Source organism: Paramormyrops kingsleyae, unplaced genomic scaffold (genome assembly GCF_048594095.1).
Source record: "Paramormyrops kingsleyae isolate MSU_618 unplaced genomic scaffold, PKINGS_0.4 ups62, whole genome shotgun sequence".
Lineage (NCBI taxonomy): Eukaryota > Metazoa > Chordata > Actinopteri > Osteoglossiformes > Mormyridae > Paramormyrops > Paramormyrops kingsleyae.
The window spans coordinates 12634-32552 of NW_027326000.1; the positions used below are offsets into that span (position 1 = coordinate 12634).

At 41.9% G+C, this 19919-nt stretch overlaps 1 protein-coding gene across 2 annotated transcripts in view; it reads right to left on the reverse strand.

Annotated features, from left to right (window-relative positions):
* LOC111859297 (NACHT, LRR and PYD domains-containing protein 3-like) overlaps positions 1 to 19454 on the reverse strand; it is a 30866-nt gene extending 11412 nt beyond the window's left edge. For both annotated transcript variants that reach the window (XM_072708279.1, XM_072708280.1), the window contains exons 1-4: positions 19380 to 19454; positions 7024 to 7095; positions 6860 to 6941; positions 107 to 299 (exon numbers count right to left, since the gene is read on the reverse strand). In XM_072708279.1, the coding sequence (XP_072564380.1) occupies positions 107 to 299; positions 6860 to 6941; positions 7024 to 7095; positions 19380 to 19426 (394 nt within the window). In that variant the 5' untranslated portion in view covers positions 19427 to 19454. The remainder of the gene's footprint in view (positions 1 to 106; positions 300 to 6859; positions 6942 to 7023; positions 7096 to 19379) is intronic.
* Positions 19455 to 19919: the final 465 nt, after the last annotated feature.

Sequence of the window (19919 nt, forward strand, 5' to 3'; positions counted from 1 at the left end):
ACACAAGAAAACATTAATTAAATAACTGTTCTGAAATAGTAAGAAAGTATAGAAGCTATAGATGGTCCACTTGTCTACTGGGTTTTGTCCTCATTTGATCTCTTACCTAGGAGTGCATCAGCAAGATCCTTTTGTTCCATCAGGTTTAGAAAGTACAATGCCATATCAAGAGCTGCTTCTTTAATACTCCACATATCTTCTCTCACATCTCCATAATAACTTGTGTTTTCTTTTCTCAGGAATTTCTTAAACATGTCCAGCTCATGTTTTATAAATACGATCATTTTATTTTCAAGATCCTTTACAAAAGACACAGAGAAAATTAAATGCAGAACATAATTTTTTTTTGCCCTCTTTGCAACATTCTAATATTTCATTTGAATCTTTATGAAAAACATTCTACACACAGCAGGTACATAAAGAATAGAGAGGTCTTTCTTTATGTTAAATTGTCACGTTAGGCAGGGTGTGTGCAGGATGCATGCGCAGGGATCACAGAGCAGGAAGTGAAAGTTATATAAATCACAATATGAATCAGGGCAAAAACCGTAAACAGAAACATAAATCAAAAGCTCGGCAATAACTGAAAGTAGCCTTAAAGCTACTTTGCGCGAGCGAGTCCTTATATAGTATCCATGATTACGCAGACGCAGCTGAGAGGAGCGCAGCTTTTCCGTAGCGCTGCAGAGCCAGGGTGGAATGTTGCATAACAAAAATCTTGTATTGATGTTAACAATTATCTGTCAGGTACATGTTGGCTATGGACTACAGATCAAGATGGCCAACGTGCGCATGTGTTCTGGCTCTCCGGACTACCAACTGGATGCAGGTGCATTCAATCAAGACAGACACTCTAAGACTGTTTATAAGGAGAGATTCAGTCAGTGGCTCCTTGCGAAGCTATAGAGTGTTTTCCTTGAGAGTATCTCTGCTGAACAATATATCTGTGTTTGTTTTTTTGACCATAGCATTTCCTGGATTTCTGCTATTCTGCCTAGCCCCTTTATTGTTGTTTGTTGATCACCTGATCCGTGCTTTTCCTTGGATTACGTTTCTGTCTCATGTTTTGGATTTCTCTGCCTGCTTGTGGATTTAAATAAACCACTTCTGCCTTGTGGATCCCTGCACATGCATCTTCCTGAGTCCTGTATTGTGACATTATCAAGATTTGACAAGCAAGAGCTTCTTTGCCAAATGTTGAATGTAGACCTTAAAGATGAAATATAATCATCCCTGATTCACTCTCTATGCTCTTCCTGTTGTGGTTCATTTCAGAGAGTCTCTAGATTATCTCATGTATCTCACAGTATTTAGTGTACTGGTGCTTCTGCGCCTTCATTCATGCAGACCATGCTATGTTCTTAGGTATTATATACTGTACCTAAATGATGCCTCCCATTACACAAAGGATCCAAAACAACTAAATTAGATAAAATATCTTGTGTATATTAGCATATTAGTATATACTTAATTGTTACACCATGCAGGGCTAGACATAAGCCGCGGCACCGCGGCCAATGGCCGTCGTGCCTTTCAAAATTGGCCGCACGCCTCCTCAAAATTGAAGTACCTTACGGCCAAGATTGGCCTGCCTTTAATGTTTGTCTGGCCGTATGCCCCCTTTTTACCGAAAGTAATGTTCATTACACAAAAGACTTGCGCACGACACGGTCCACTTTACCTCGTCAACAATCGATGCATCTGTACTGAACCCGAACCCAACCTTCGATACGAGAAACGAGGTCGACCCGCACATCTCGTAATTCCCAACTACTGAATGAATCGCAATGAATTCTGGACTAATACGATCATGTGTTCGTCGCATGATTGGCTGGTACGGTATGTATCGTCCAGCCCACTATGGAGCCACAGCAATGACAATGGTGCATCATCGGGGGTTACGTTTTTGATTGGAAAAGCCATCCGACGGTTTCCGAATAACAGATAGGTGTCCTCCTCGGTAATCATCGTGTAGTTGTCGTCTGCTGCTTATGCTGTCACCATGCCTCGCAAAGATCGAGAACCTAAAAGAAAGCAAGCTGAACTCGCGGCTACTGCCGCAAAATGTTGCAAATTATCTACTTTGTTCAGGTAAGTGTCAGATGGTGTTGTAAAAAAACATTTGCCGAGGCAGAGCAGATTTGACTCAGAGAAGTACCAAGCTCTGCTGGGAGGATATAGGACTGGTAGCGTGCAGTGTGCAAAAAACGAACGCCAAGTCAATTGTCATGTACACTAAAAGAATACGGGTGTTCTGAGCAAACAAATACAAAAATATTGACGGCTCCTTTATTGTTGGATTTTGTTTTTTGAAATAAAGCTATATATATATCTATATATATATATATATATATATATATATATATATACTGTATATATATATATATATATATATATATATATTCTGTCTCAAATCGAAGGTCGTATTGCGTAGGTTGTCTAAACTTGGTAATTACAGTAATTGGTAATTAGTGACTCAGTATTGGCCCAATGCCTTTTTGGAAAGTTTCTGCTTTTTTGAAAATAAAAAAATGCATCCTTTATGGAAATTAAATTCCTCCACAAGGCCCGAGGTGTCCTATGAAATTTAAATAAATGAAAAAAACATTTTTTCAAATTAAAATTTTTAATTTGTCAATGACTTCACAAAAAACAATACCACTGCACACTAGCTAATAAAATTTATGATCAAAATTCGAGAAAAAGATTTATGACCAAAGCTCTAATTTGAATTGGTGGTGCAGTGCACTAGGAAAAGATACCCAGTGACTCATATTTCTTCGTACCAAGAAATTAGATAGGTGGTCCAAATACTTAATTAATGTAAGCTTTGGAAATTGTCGAATTACTACATAGTCTGCGAGCCTCGGATATATGGCCTTGGTGCCCTGGATTTACTCCAGATTTTGGCCTTGTGCCCAGGCTTAATGGCCTTGTGCCCTAGAAAAAATATGAATAGCCAAGGCCAAAGTGGCTGTGCCCTCCTAAATCCTTATGTCTAGCCCTGACCATGGGTGGCAACACACCTGAAATACTATCCGTGAAGAGACAACACAGCAGAATGCTGATAGCCAAAGAGATTTGTGAGTGTTGCTGTACTAAGGGTGCTTTCACACCTGCCTCATTTAGTTCGGTTGAATCGCACTAGAGTTCGTTTTCCTACTTGGTGCGGTTCGTTTGGGCAGGTGTGAATGTAACAATCGCACCCGAGTGCGCACCAAAAGCGGACCAAAAAAGCGTACCGAGACCTCCTTGAAGAGGTGGTCTCGGTACGCTTTCAAACGAACACTGGAGCGGTTCGTTTGTGGTGAGAACATGATCCGAACTCGAACAGACCCAACTGCAAAAAGTACTGCGCCTTTTTGGACTAATCCAGCTGCCGTAGTCAGCTGCGCTGTGCATTATGGGATGAGGAGACGTATTTGTTGACAGTTACTGCTTTAGCAACATAGCCCCATGGCAGCTCGCGGACAAACTTGGAGTTGTGAGGAGGCACGGAGCCTCATCGAAATTTGGTCTGATGATCATATTAGGTCCCAACTTTCGAAAACTCACAAGAACACCGCAATATTTTCATTATTTAGGAAACAGCTCAGGGAAAGGGGGTTTAATAGATCTGTAGAACAGTGCAGGGTTAAGGCAAAGAAACTCCGCCAGCAGTACATCCAAGTGCGGGATGCACTTAATAAAACGGGCAGCTCAGGAAAGGAGAATTCCATTGGAATTTTCCCGCACGTTAATTCTGACCAATTAAAAAGCAGTTTACGAAATACGTTTAATGGCACATCTGGCCAACGAGTGATGTAGATGTTGTCACATGACTACATTTTGGTTCGTTTCAACTGGTTCGGACCAGAGCAATCAGTGTGGTGTGAAAAGGACCCAAAACGGCAGAAAAATGCTACAATGTATCATTTGTTGCCCTTGGTCCGGACCAAATGAACCGAACCACAGATGTGAAAGCACCCTAAGAGTCTGTACTTATGGTCTGTACATATAACTTTGCCAGACGTTGTCTCCACAGTCAATGTCATTGCACAATGTTGAGGAAACATTAGACTGGCTCATCCCACCACAGTGCCAACTCAGGTAGGTAGGTAGGTAGGTGGATGGGTGGGTGGGTAGGTAGGTAGAGTGCTTTATTAATCCCCAAAGGGAAACTGTACTATTACAGGAGCAATTCAGATAAAACAAGACAGTAAAGTAGGTTTATTAACTATATAACTGTAGATTAAATAAATGTAGTAGGAAAATAATAAAAATAAAACTATATATCTGTCAATGTTAAGAGTCTTGAAAAATCTCCCACTGGTTGGTGGACAAGCCAGCAATTGCAGTCACTGTGGCATTGTTTAAAATCGGATATTGCTTCTCTTACTTGGGTGAAATATTCTGTCGTCCAAAGAAAACGGAGAGCAACATTTCCTACAAAGATCAGCTGTACATCCCTAGTTATTCCACCAGCACACAATCACCTCAGATACTGCTAGGACCAGGTCCTAATGAACAGTAATGTCCAGAAAACACCAGGTTCTTCCTACCAAATGGCACAAAAAATGGGATCCTGTATTTCCATGCACTGAACCAAAGGAAGCCAATGCTCCCACAATTTAAGACTGACAATACCATGCTCCCCTACCTATTTTAGGACTATAGTTTTAGCCCTTTGTTGATACTAGGGATGGCACGGTTCATGGAAAAAAACCGAACCGTTCGGTTCGCTTGTCTCGGTTCGGAGCATGCATGCGTCGCACGGTTCGACGGTTCATGACATGCGCAATGTTTCCCTTTCGCGCGAAAGAATAGGCTATATGCACAGAGCGGTGTGACGTAGTTCCGGTAAAAGTTCAGCCAGCTAAGTAATTTCCGGTAGCCTTTCATTTGCTGCGTTTAGCTCGTGTTTTCGGCGTTACCACCCAGTCTCTGAAGAAAACGTTTACATTTCAGCCAACCGATAGCACAACATCTGAACACTGTTGTGCGCCTTTGTTGTGTGACTTTAATTAATGTGCGGTTAGGCACTTTGTTAAAGAAAATTAAGTTATCTGTGACAAAGCACTCCAGTGAGTGTCATGCCTCGATCGTCCGCTCTTTCCGTGTGCCACGCCCCCTCGTTAACCCTGTGTGGATTCCCCGTGTTTACCAGCTGTTCCTGATTGTTGTCAAATTTGTCATTACTCCATTGTATTTAGTCCGCGTTTCCGCTTCTTTCTCCAGTCCGGTCATTATATTGTAATTCTGCTTTACCGCTCGTCTGTGTTCCTTTTGCTCATTAAACCCCGCATTCCCCCGATCCTAGGTCTCCTCGCCTCTGCTTCCCCGGTCAGCGTTGTAACAGTGAGCCTGCTTCCATGCTGTAATGTGAACATTTGCCATGTTCCTAAAAATTCTGTTTATTGCACAGTGTCTGACCACACAGACCTACAGGCTATTGCCAGATGATCATACTAGACATATCAACTGGACATATTTTGCACTATTACAGATTGATGTCTTGTACATACACAGAAACTGATTTTATCGATTACTCAAGAACATTCAATATAATTAATACCATTTTTTTTCACGTTATATATAATTATATATATATATATATATATAAAACGAACCGAATCAGGCTTAATCAAGATAGGTGATCTATCATTTTAACGATCCCCAATTAAATTAACCCCGCGTGGACCGGACAAATACAAAACGAATGATTAAACATTATATGCGTCTCTTTTTGTATGTTTTCTAAATAAGACCGCGTGCCCATACCCAACTGTAATAGCGATTAAAGCGATCTATTCTTTTAGCATTCATGTTAAGGCAAGACTTTTATTTTATTACTGTTCTGGGATTAATAATGTTTAATAATTTTAATAATGTGCTTTAAGTCAAGTCAAATTCAGTTTATGCATGATTACATGATATAACTTTTTTAATACTGTATCCTTAATTGTGGATAATTAAGCTATATATCATATATGCTGAAGTACATTTCTGGAGTGTTAAAGATTAAAAGAAAAAATAACAAGAACCGTACAGAACCGAGAACTGTGACCCTAAAACCGTGATACAAACCGAACCGTGGGTTTTGTGAACCGTGCCACCCCTAGTTGATACTGATGTTTAAACAGTTACTCATTTTCATACTGCATATCCATCGAAGAGAAGCTGGAACCAATCCCAGCTGACTACAGGCACAAGGCAGGGTGCACCAATCCAAGGCAGGACCAACACAAAGACAGCTGTGACAAACAACTATTTGCAGTTATGAGTGATTTAGAGTAGTCACTTGACCTAATCTGCATGGCTTTGAACTGTGTTAGGCAGAGGTGGACAGTAATGAAGTAGATTTACTTGAGTACTGTACTTAAGTAGAGTTTTTGAGTATCTGTACTTCACTTGAGTAGTATTTTTTTTTGGAAACTTACAGTATGACTTTCACTTCACTACATTTGAAAGACAAATATCATACTTTTTACTTCACTACATTTCTATCAAGGGTCTTGTTACTCGTTACTGTTAATTCTGATACTTTCTTACTTACTTTCTTCTTAAAGTACTGTGTCACTGCCCCTGTTTGAACGCATTAGGATTAAGCTGGTGATCTGCTTTCCTTTCCATTTTGGAGACTTTACAGCTAAGCAAGCTGCATGTTTCGATTTGTGTGTTCTGCATATATGAGACTAGCACACTAATATCATATTATATGTCAGTTCATTCTGTTCATGTTCATCATCAAACTAGACACTTTAATGTGACAGATATTTTTTGGATGCTTATCAACTGAAATAAATATCCCAAAATGATTTCTGAAAAGTGTACTGGTTGACATCGTGGGAAGCATTAATGTAGATAATGTAAGTCTTACATTAAAGATGTTGTAGAGAAAGTCTGTAGTCTTCTTATCTAATTTGGAGGTCTTTACAGCAGCCACAGGCTCACAAAGATCTCTGCAGTAAAAATAAATAATTTTATGATTAGCAGTTTAATTTCCTCCAATAAAAGATAGTGTTAAATGAAAAACAAAATTACCTTCCCTTTGAGGATATCCTTCTTGTTTTGTAACTGCTAGGTGTATGCGGTCTAGCTCGGAAGGAATTTTGTCTATAGATAGAGAGGGAGAAAGAGAGAGAGAGAGAGAGATTGTACTTTTAAAAAAACACTTTGTTGTCTAATAATGTTCAATAAGCACAAATAATCCGTACATATTGTATGTACTCTATATATCCAAAAGTATGCACACATGACCGTTACATTCCATATGTGGTTCTTCCCCAAACTGTTGCCACAAAGTTGGTAGCACCCAATTGTATAGAAAGCATTTGTATGCTGTAGCATTACAGATCCCTTCACTGGAACTAAGAGACCCAAACCTGTTACAGCATGATGATGCCCCTGTGCACAAAGCCATATAGACATGATGTGTTAAGGTTGGTGTGAAACAACTTGAGTGGTCTACATAGCCCGGACCTCAACCACACTGAACACCTTTGGGATGAAGTGGAACACCCCAGACCTCCTCATGAAAATCTAATAGAAAATGTGAAGCCTTTAATACCAATAAAATAAATCTAAAATAAATCAGATGAACAACAAGCACATATGGGTGTGATGATCAGGGGTCCACAAACCTTTGGGAAGATAGTGATTTGTTTGAGTTTTAAAAAATAATACTGTATAAGCAACCATTTCAGCCATCCATGATTAGCTTGCCCTCTTCTGGACAGCACTGAGCATAATTAATTATTTTCGTATGTAATAGTAAGGATCAGTATTTGGTAACTTTACTAGTGGATGATTTTCCTCTGGGTTTATAAGCTTATTCATGACCTGGTATGTTGTCATTTGAGATCTTTTCAGTGTGATGAAGAGCAGAGAAAGCACTGAAGCTTATCTTTTAACTGTTTACTTGAGTTGAATCTAAAATAGAGAGCAGCTTGGACTGGTCACTATTAAGAGACATACATCTGGATGCAGGAGAATTTGGCCTTTCCTCAGTTCCACTAAAGAGTACAGAGAAAGCATATTTTGTTGAATAAATTCTGAAGCACCTGTATATGATAAAGTCTAGTCCAGGGGTCGGCAACCTTTTTGACATGGAGTGCCAATTAGATATTTTCCTGGAGGGGGGTTGACGCGTATTTACCGGGGGGGGCCGTATTATGCAGCCGGGGGGAGGAAGGGGCTAGGGCGTCTTTGGCGAGCGAGGGGCTGCGTGTCACGCTGAACATCCGATCCTAACCCTAACCCTTTGAACATGTGCTCCGAGTCCTAACCCCCATGCGCAGAACGGATCGGCAGGTGGCACGGATCGTGTACTGACGTTTGTACTCCATCTTGTTTATCCCACGTCACGGTATGTGGCGTCACGAAAAGTCCGTCAGCGTGCCAACATTCCACAAGTGGCACATGTGCCTAAGGTTGCCGACCCCTGGTCTAGTTATTCTCGCAAAATAAAGATTATCAGGTGGATCACAAGGATCCTTTAATGGCACCATCATGGACACAGTGAAGAGTTCCAAATTCCTTTGTGTGCATATAAAAGAGGACCTCATGTAGACTTCCAGAAGCACCTACTTACCCAAAAAGCCGAGCAAATCTCACCCTCACCCTCCTCATAATCAACAGGTTAACTATAGAGAGCTAATAGAGGTGCTTACTACTAGGAGAATTAAACCATTAACATATTGTTAGCCTAGTAGTCTCTTATTACAGTATTTGAATATTTGCCTTTTTCCTCTTTGTAGTATTTTTAGAGTTTTATTTTTTTGATGATTTTATAATTATTTCACATGTGTATTATGTATGTTAACCAAAAAGTAAGCATGTGTTCAAAGGTGGTGGACTAGACAATACTGACAAACCCTGTCTCTGATAACTCTGGCAACCTCAAGTAAATTTAATCATCTAAATAGGTTGATGATTAAACAAACAAACAAACTGATCAGGAAGGCTAGACCAGGGGTATCCAAACTATGGCCCACTGGCCAACTGTGGTCCGTTCTTAATTGGAGCGCAGCAAATTCTAAATATATAATGGAATATGGCCCGCACATGAAATTTGTGCTTTACTATATTGTACTTCTTAGTTTTAACATTAGGTGGAGCTACTGTCCAAAGTGAAAGTCCAAAAGGCACACTGACTACGCTGCAACGAGCTCACGCTGGTCACGCTCATTGTGGAGTCTATGGCATGGACCAAGTGTCTGGGTTTCTACACTCTTACAGATGTCCCAATTCTGAGGTAGCAAGTAGTTCTCATCTCTTTCAAAGAATCATTTTAGACACAGATCGTCAGGGGTTTATACTGTTACCATTTGATTTAGAAGTGGTTGGGAATTTTCCCCCAGGGGTAAATGTGATTCTGGGTACATCATGAGCATGCATGGGAGTCAAGTAGGACAGCATCTTAGACATTTTCACCACAAATTACTGTTGGACACAATGGTCAGAATGCACCCCTAGTGTCACAGCAAGAAGATTTTGGGTTGGAACCTGCCGTACTGTTGGGGCCTTGCTGTGTGGAGTTTGTATGTTCTCTCCATACATGCATGGGATTCCTGTGTGATAAACACTGCAATAGATTGCTGGGTGTACACCCACCTCTAGCCCGAAGTCAGTTTGAATAATGGATGGATGGATGGATGTCACAGCCCCTGCTTTACTTCTCCATCCATGTCAGCATAAATGAGTTTATTTCTGACCAATAATAATGATCATGAACAAGAAAAAACTGGCCAATAAGTTACAATTAGTAGTTGAATCACTCACTATTATAAAGCACAGCTCACCCGTATGACAAAATTTTAAAGTCAAAACTACAAAAGTGGATTTTGCTTTGAGGCTAACAATTCTATTCTGGCAAGCTATTTCTACATATGTGTCTGAGGATGAAATTATGATGAGCAAGACAGTAATGATGGAGAAGAAGTGCTGGATCTTCACATTGGAAATTCTTTATCCCAGCCACCTTCCAGGTGTCCTACATTATATTGTAACGTGGGCGGGTTTTGATTTGGTTCCAGCATGCTTTGCATCTTAACATGGCGGTCTATGGGGTAGGGGGCGTGTTCATGTGTTCACCATCTGGTTAGTGAGGTGTTAAGTTGGTGGCCTCGGCCTTGTTCTGTGTGTTTAAGTAGGCTTATTAAAAAGCTCCATGCTACCCGTTCTCTAGTTCATGCCGTGGGGCTGTACAGAGTGTGGTTCTCGGGGTGAATGTGTTTCACATGCTGTACTGTGACTTGCAGCTTAACCCCAAAAAGTGCCAGCTGCTATGGCAAGAGACTGCTTTTCTGGGCCATGTGATTAGTTCGAAAGGAATTTCCACGGATCCAGCTAAGATCTCTGTGGTAAAGAATTAGCCAGTACCGGTGAGTGTACAACAGTTACGGACTTTTCTGGGATTAGCCTCTTCTTTCACGAAACGGCGATAATACTTTGCCACAATTGCAAGCCCTCTGCACGAACTAACTAAAAAGAACAAACCTTTTCACTGGGACAATGTGCATGCGCATATTTTCGCTCAGTTACGGGCAGCTTTAGTCTCCTCCCCGGTTTTGAAATACCGAGACGTGTCACGTGCTTTGTTTTGGATATGGACGCGAGCGATGTGGGAGTGGGGGCTGTGCTGTCTCAGGTTTCAGAGGAAGGGTAGCGCATTATCGCTTATTTCAGTCACGCCTTGTCTGGTCCAGAGAGGAATTACTGCGTCACGCTGCGCAAACTGCTAGCTGTAGTGGCAGCCTTGAAACATTTCCGGCCATACCATGATCTAGGATCGTTCTCCTAGATCATCCACTCCGATCATCCATCCAGATCATCCTCCTAGATCGTCCTCCCAGATCGCCCGACCAGACCAGCCACCAAGACCAGCCGAAAGAGTCTGCATGCAGCCAAGTGACAGCGGCACCGAGGGCTACATCACCAGCTGTTTTACCAGTGCCTCAGCTGGACCGTGATCAGCTCGTTACGGAGCAGAAGAACGATCTGGTCCTGCATGAGGTGTTGGGTTGGGTTAGAGCGGGCCAGCGTCTGGATTATGCAGCGATTGCACATCAGGGGCTGGAACTTAAATCTTTGCGTTCTCAGTGGGCTAGCCTCCTCCTTTATGATGTATTACTTTATCATCGCTGGGAACGGCTGTGCGGCTTGGGCGAGCTGTTGCAGATGCTGGTACCGAGGACTCTGCGGGAGTGCGTGCTGGATTTGGTTCACGGACACTCAGGGGCGGGTCACTTTGGGGTGAGTAAGACTCTGCGGCGTTTACGTGCGCGCTTTTATTGGCCAGGCTGCCATACGGACAGTGAATTGTTTGTTCACCGTTGTGACACTTGCACGGCAAAGAAGGGCCTTACGCAGCGCTCGTGTGCCCCGTTGCAGGACTTTAGGGTGGGGGCACCTATGGAGCGAATTGGGGTGGACATTCTCAGACCGTTTCCTGTGTCTGATGGCGGTAACCATTATGAGCTGGTAGCCATGGACCACTTTACGAAATGGCCGGAGGCTTTCGCGGTGCCTGACCCTGAGTGCGTCCACCATGGCAAGAGTGCTGGTGGATGAAGTTTTCAGCCGGTTCAGCCCACCAGAACAGCGACCAGGGATGCAATTTCAAAGCGAAGGTATTTGCTGCTGTGTGTGAGCGTTTAGGAGTGAAAAAGACGCGCACCACGCCCCTCCATCCTCAAAGTGACGGTTTAGTGGAGCACTTTAATCGAACTCTCACCACGCAGCTCGCGGTGCTTACCAGCAATCGGCAGCGAGATTGGGACGAACATTTACCGCTTGTGCTGTGGGCGTACCGTACGGCGGTTCAGGAGTCTACGCAGTTAACACCGACTGACTAAATGTTCGGTCGTGAGTTGCACACTCCCGTGGACCTCGTGTTCGGGTCACCCCCCCAGCCGGACCTACCCACGAAACAGGTATGAACTATTTCTGTTGTTTGAAGGACAAACTCCTCCGGGTGCACTAGCTGGCATGTAAGACAATGGGACTAAGCAGCGGCGTGTTTACGATGCTCATAGCCGGGGACGAGACTTTTGTGTTGGGGAGCAAGTTTGGGTTTATTCCCCTGGGAGGAAGAGGGGGCTTTCGCCTAAACTTATGTCACACTGGGTGGGACCATGTACGGTGCTGGGATGATTATCAGACGTTGCATACCGGGTGCGGTTGGCAGGGCGGGCGCAAGTGGTAGTTCTGCACCGAGATCGACTCGCGCCCTACCAGCCACACGCCGGAAACCCAGGTGACTCGGCTGTAGCGGAAGATCCCCCGATCGGGGTAAGTGTTTCCTCGCCTCCTACCGTGGGGCTCAGACGGTCGCAGAGACGGTGTCAACCCCCGCCCCGTTTCAGAGACTGTAATCGGGTTCTGGCTGACTGGGGACAGTCAGGGCTCGGGTGGGGGCAATGTAACGTGGGCGGGTTTTGATTTGGTTTCATCATGCTCTGTGCCGTCTTAACATGGCGGTCTATGGGGTAGGGGCGTGTTCATGTGTTCACCATCTGGTTAGCGAGGTGTTAAATTGGTGGCCTCAGCCCTGTTCTGTGTGATTGAGTAGGCTTATTAAAAAGCTCCATTTTTAATTTGCTGTATCATACTGAAGTGGGTGATAAGAAATGGCCCCAGATACAATTAACATTAGCGAAATCTTGGACTGGTTCAGGTTTGAAAATCCCACTGCAGATACAGATTTCACATCCAAATGGCACCCCCTGCTGTGCTGTTCCAACCAGTTCAGTGTAGAAGAGCTCAGTTCTGGCCACCAAAACAGAAACTGGGTGAGAATTAGAAAATTGTGTATCCTACAAACCAAATGAGCAATACACCAATGTTACTACCAATAAGTTATGGTCTATTGTAGGTTCATTTTCAAATCACTTTAGAATGAGGTTAAAAATTCCATTCTGAGAAACTGCTTCTAAAGATGCGTCTCAAGATTAAAGGAAGAGAAATAAATACCGTCTCTTAGAGAGAAATGAAAGAGTAGAGGGAAATGTGCTTCAGCTATTTTATCTTATAAATTTCACAGTCTAAGATGCATTCCAAATCCTGCACATACTTAAAATATTAAAAATGTGTGTTTTCCCAATCAGTTTACAAAAGATATAGATGCTAATGGATCCAATCTGTCACATCTGCACACAGGGATTCATTCCCCTCCTCACCAAAAGATGTTTTAATGATTCTACTTTACTGTGATTATTGCAAGTTGATTGTGCTTTTTGATTGTTTGTTTCAGATGATTACAGTTATTATGTACACTTTACAATACACTGTATGTATACTTGTGTGCATTTTTTTCTGTATTTCTCTTGCTATTGTCTGCCATCATTTCTGACTAAATATAAAACTTTAGTAACTCTAGTCTGGAGATCTACCTCTAAAGATGTACCTCTGACGATGGGATTTATAATGAGCAACAGAAAGAGAAGTGAATACCTGTCTGGAGTAGCTGTTCCCCCTTGAAAGTTGATAGGAAGTGGCTTGGACCGGTCACTCTTAAAGGACACACAGCTGGGTGCAGGAGAGTTTGGTCTTTCCTCATTTCTACTAAAGAGTAATAAAGAGTAAAGTTGTAGTGAGAGAGAAACGTGATACACCAAAACCAAATGGTTGTTGATTTCAGGAGGATTTGTGGTGATCATTCTCCACTCCACATCAAGAGCACCATTGTGAGTACAGTAAAGACCTCCATGTTCCTCTTTGTGCACGTTGCTGAGAAGCTCATGCATAGTCTCAACTTCACCTAGCAGGAATGCCTGGCAAAAACCCACCCTTTCCTTCTTCATTATTTTCTACAGGGTATACACAGACAGCATCCTGATCAGTTACATCACTGTCTGTTAAGAAATCTGCAACTTCTTTACAGTTTATCAGCTCAATGAGAGAACATCATTAGAGTATCTGAAAGCTCAAATCTTAAATCTTGCTGCTCTAATAGACGTAACTGTAGATCTGACCTTTATTAGCCATATTAAAGCATTTTCTAAAACAGCTTTTAAAAAAGAATCACCAGAATCAATGGTTTACTGACCCTACAAGTTCTTGACAAACTAATCTACGGTTACTAGCAGGGTCAAATTATGCTGCAGTCTCCTAACTAAACTTCCTAAAAAGACCATTAAACAGCTGTAACTCATTTGAAATGCTGCTGATATCGTTCTAACCGAAATCAGGAGGACAGAGCAGATTATTCCAGTTCTATTACTCTGGCATCCAGTTAGTAACAGAATTCATTTCAACATGTTAAGCAATGAAATAGAAAATGGTCTGGGTACAGAATACATATCTGATATGCTTAAAGAATATAAATCTAGTTCTAGATGCAGGGGCTGCAGGTCAGCTTTTAGCACCTAGAGTCCAAACTAAACACGGTGAAGCAGCATTTAGTTTTTGACATGCTTTGATTTATTTGAGTTGAATGTTTTTAGCTGCTTGTTAATAGTTGTTTATATTCTAGTTAATATTTGAAGGTAAAGTTGCTGTATCATACTGAAGTGGGTGATAAGAAATGGCTCCAGATACAATTAACATTAGCAAAATCTTGGACTGGTTCGGGTTTGAAAATCCCACTGCAGATACAGATTTCACATCCAAATGGCACCCCCTGCTGTGCTGTTCCAACCAGTTCAGTGTAGAAGAGCTCAGTTCTGGCCACCAAAACAGAAACTGGGTGAGAATTAGAAAATTATGTGTCCTACAAACCAAATGAGCAATACACCAATGTTAATACCAATAAGTTATGGTCTATTGTAGGTTCATTTTCAAATCACTTTAGAATGAGGTTAAAAATTCCATTCTGAGAAACTGCTTCTAAAGATGCGTCTCAAGATTAAAGGAAGAGAAATAAATACCGTCTCTTAGAGAGAAATGAAAGAGTAGAGGGAAATGTGCTTCAGCTATTTTATCTTATAAATTTCACAGTCTAAGATGCATTCCAAATCCTGCACATACTTAAAATATTAAAAATGTGTGTTTTCCCAATCAGTTTACAAAAGATATAGATGCTAATGGCTCCAATCTGTCACATCTGCACACAGGGATTCATTCCCCTCCTCACCAAAAGATGTTTTAATGATTCTACTTTACTGTGATTATTGCAAGTTGATTGTGCTTTTTGATTGTTCAGATGATTACAGTTATAATGTACACTTTACAATACACTGTATGTATACTTGTGTGCATTTTTTTCTGTATTTCTCTTGCTATTGTCTGCCATCATTTCTGACTAAATATAAAACTTTAGTAACTCTAGTCTGGAGATCTACCTCTAAAGATGTACCTCTGACGATGGGATTTATAATGAGCAACAGAAAGAGAAGTGAATACCTGTCTGGAGTAGCTGTTCCCCCTTGAAAGTTGATAGGAAGTGGCTTGGACCGGTCACTCTTAAAGGACGCACAGCTGGGTGCAGGAGAGTTTGGTCTTTCCTCATCTCTACTAAAGAGTAATAAAGAGTAAAGTTGTAGTGAGGTGGACATTCTCAGACCGTTTCCTGTGTCTGATGGCGGTAACCATTATGTGCTGGTAGCCATGGACCACTTTACGAAATGGCCGGAGGCTTTCGCGGTGCCAGACCAGAGTGCGTCCACCACGGCAAGAGTGCTGGTGGATGAAGTTTTCAGCCGGTTCGGCCCACCAGAACAGCTGCAAAGCGACCAGGGATACAATTTCGAGGCGAAGGTATTTGCTGTTGTGTGTGAGCATTTAGGAGTGAAAAAGACACGCCCCTCCATCCTCAAAGTGACGGTTTAGTGGAGCACTTTAATCGAACTCTCACCACGCAGCTCGCGGTGCTTACCAGCAATCGGCAGCGAGATTGGGACGAACATTTACCGCTTGTGCTGTGGGCGTACCGTACGGCGGTTCAGGAGTCTACGCAGTTAACACCAGCTGCCTTAATGTTCGGTCGTGAGTTGCACACTCCCGTGGACCTCGTGTTCGGGTCACCCCCCCAGCCGGACCTACCCACGAAACCAGGTATGGACTATTTCTGTTGTTTGAAGGACAAAGTCCTCCGTGTGCACTAGCTGGCATGGAAGACAATGGGACTAAGCAGCGGCGTGTTTACGATGCTCATAGCCGGGGACGAGACTTTTGTGTTGGGGAGCAAGTTTGGGTTTATTCCCCTGGGAGGAAGAGGGGGATTTCGCCTAAACTAATGTCACACTAGGTGGGACCATGCACGGTGCTGGGATGATTATCGGACGTTGCATACCGGGTGCGGTTGGCAGGGCGGGCGCGAGTGGTAGTTCTGCACCGAGATCAACTCGCGCCCTACCAGCCGCACGCTGGAAACCCAGGTGACTCGGCTGTAGCGGAAGATCCCCCGATCGGGGTAAGTGTTTCCTTGCCTCCTACCGCGGGACTCTGACGGTCGCAGAGACGGTGTCAACCCCCGCCCCGTTTCTGAGACTGTAATCAGGTTCTGGCTGACTGGGGACAGTCAGGGCTCGGGTGGGGGCAATGTAACGTGGGCGGGTTTTGATTTGGTTTCATCATGCTCTGTGCCGTCTTAACATGGCGGTCTATGGGGTAGGGGGCGTGTTCATGTGTTCACCATCTGGTTAGCGAGGTGTTAAGTTAGTGGCCTCTGCCCTGTTCTGTGTGTTTAAGTACGGCAAATTTTTAATTTGCTGTATCATACTGAAGTGGGTGATAAGAAATGGCCCCAGGAACAATTAACATTAGCAAAATCTTGGACTGGTTCGGGTTTGAAAATCCAACTGCAGATACAGATTTCACATCCAAATGGCACCCCCTGCTGTGCTGTTCCAACCAGTTCAGTGTAGAAGAGCTCAGTTCTGGCCACCAAAACAGAAACTGGGTGAGAATTAGAAAATTATGTATCCTACAAACCAAATGAGCAATACACCAATGTTACTACCAATAAGTTATGGTCTATTGTAGGTTCATTTTCAAATCACTTTAGAATGAGGTTAAAAATTCCATTCTGAGAAACTGCTTCTAAAGATGCGTCTCAAGATTAAAGGAAGAGAAATAAATACCTTCTCTTAGAGAGAAATGAAAGAGTAGAGGGAAATGTGCTTCAGCTATTTTATCTTAGAAATTTCACAGTCTAAGATGCATTCCAAATCCTGCACATACTTAAAATAATAAAAATGTGTGTTTTCCCAATCAGTTTACAAAAGATATAGATACTAATGGCTCCAATCTGTCACATCTGCACACAGGGATTCATTCCCCTCCTCACCAAAAGATGTTTTAATGATTCTACTTTACTGTGATTATTGCAAGTTGATTGTGCTTTTTGATTGTTTGTTTCAGATGATTACAGTTATTATGTACACTTTACAATACACTGTATGTATACTTGTGTGCATTTTTTTCTGTATTTCTCTTGCTATTGTCTGCCATCATTTCTGACTAAATATAAAACTTTAGTAACTCTAGTCTGGAGATCTACCTCTAAAGATGTACCTCTGACGATGGGATTTATAATGAGCAACAGAAAGAGAAGTGAATACCTGTCTGGAGTACATGTAGCTGTTCCCCCTTGAAAGTTGATAGGAAGTGGCTTGGACCGGTCACTCTTAAAGGACACACAGCTGGGTGCAGGAGAGTTTGGTCTTTCCTCATTTCTACTAAAGAGTAATAAAGAGTAAAGTTGTAGTGAGAGAGAAACGTGATACACCAAAACCAAATGGTTGTTGATTTCAGGAGGATTTGTGGTGATCATTCTCCACTCCACATCAAGAGCACCATTGTGAGTACAGTAAAGACCTCCATGTTCCTCTTTGTGCACGTTGCTGAGAAGCTCATGCATAGTCTCAACTTCACCTAGCAGGAATGCCTGGCAAAAATCCACCCTTTCCTTCTTCATTATTTTCTACAGGGTATACACAGACAGCATCCTGATCAGCTACATCACTGTCTGTTAAGAAATCTGCAATGTCTTTACAGTTTGTCAGCTCAATGAGAGAACATCATTAGAGTATCTGAAAGCTCAGATCTTAAATCTTGCTGCTCTAATAGACATAACCGTAGATCTGACCTTTATGAGCCATATTAAAGCATTTTCTAAAACAGCATTTAAAAAAAAATCACCAGAATCAATGGTTTACTGACCCTACAAGTTCTTGACAAACTAATCTACGGTTACTAGCAGGGTCAAATTATGCTGCAGTCTCCTAACTAAACTTCCTAAAAAGACCATTAAACAGCTGTAACTGAAATGTTGCTGATATCGTTCTAACCGAAATCAGGAGGACAGAGCAGATTATTCCAGTTCTATTACTCTGGCATCCAGTTAGTAACAGAATTCATTTCAACATGTTAAGCAATGAAATAGAAAATGGTCTGGGTACAGAATACATATCTGATATGCTTAAAGAATATAAATCTAGTTCTAGATGCAGGGGCTGCAGGTCAGCTTTTAGCACCTAGAGTCCAAACTAAACACAGTGAAGCAGCATTTAGTTTTTGACATGCTTTGATTTATTTGAGTTGAATGTTTTTAGCTGCTTGTTAATAGTTGTTTATATTCTAGTTAATATTTGAAGGTAAAGTTGCTGTATCATACTGAAGTGGGTGATAAGAAATGGCCCCAGATACAATTAACATTAGCAAAATCTTGGACTGATTCAGGTTTGAAAATCCCACTGCAGATACAGATTTCACATTCAAATGGCACCCCCTGCTGTGCTGTTCCAACCAGTTCAGTGTAGAAGAGCTCAGTTCTGGGCACCAAAACAGAAACTGGGTGAGAATTAGAAAATTATGTATCCTACAAACCAAATGAGCAATACACCAATGTTAATACCAATAAGTTATGGTCTATTGTAGGTTCATTTTCAAATCACTTTAGAATGAGGTTAAAAATTCCATTCTGAGAAACTGCTTCTAAAGATGCGTCTCAAGATTAAAGGAAGAGAAATAAATACCTTCTCTTAGAGAGAAATGAAAGATTAGAGGGAAATGTGCTTCAGCTATTTTATCTTATAAATTTCACAGTCTAAGATGCATTCCAAATCCTGCACATACTTAAAATAATAAAAATGTGTGTTTTCCCAATCAGTTTACAAAAGATATAGATGCTAATGGATCCAATCTGTCACATCTGCAGACAGGGATTCATTCCCCTCCTCACCAAAAGATGTTTTAATGATTCTACTTTACTGTGATTATTGCAAGTTGATTGTGCTTTTTGATTGTTTGTTTCAGATTATTACAGTTATTATGTACACTTTACAATACACTGTATGTATACTTGTGTGCATTTTTTTCTGTATTTCTCTTGCTATTGTCTGCCATCATTTCTGACTAAATATAAAACTTTAGTAACTCTAGTCTGGAGATCTACCTCTAAAGATGTACCTCTGACGATGGGATTTATGATGAGCAACAGAAAGAGAAGTGAATACCTGTCTGGAGTAGCTGTTCCATCTTGAAAGTTGATAGGAAGTAGCATGGACCAGTCACTCTTAAAGGACACACAGCTGGGTGCAGGAGAGTTTGGTCTTTCCTCATTTCTACTAAAGAGTAATAAAGAGTAAAGTTGTAGTGAGAGAGAAATGTGATACACCAAAACCAAATGGTTGTTGATTTCAGGAGGATTTGTGGTGATCATTCTCCACTCCACATCAAGAGCACCATTGTGAGTACAGTAAAGACCTCCATGTTCCTCTTTGTGCACGTTGCTGAGAAGCTCATGCATAGTCTCAACTTCACCTAGCAGGAATGCCTGGCAAAAACCCACCCTTTCCTTCTTCATTATTTTCTACAGGGTATACACAGACAGCATCCTGATCAGCTACATCACTGTCTGTTAAGAAATCTGCAACGTCTTTACAGTTTGTCAGCTCAATCAGAGAACATCATTAGAGTATCTGAAAGCTCAGATCTTAAAAAAAGAAAAAACAAGAAACAGGCAGTAGTGGCTTGATGGTTAGGGTAGCGCACTT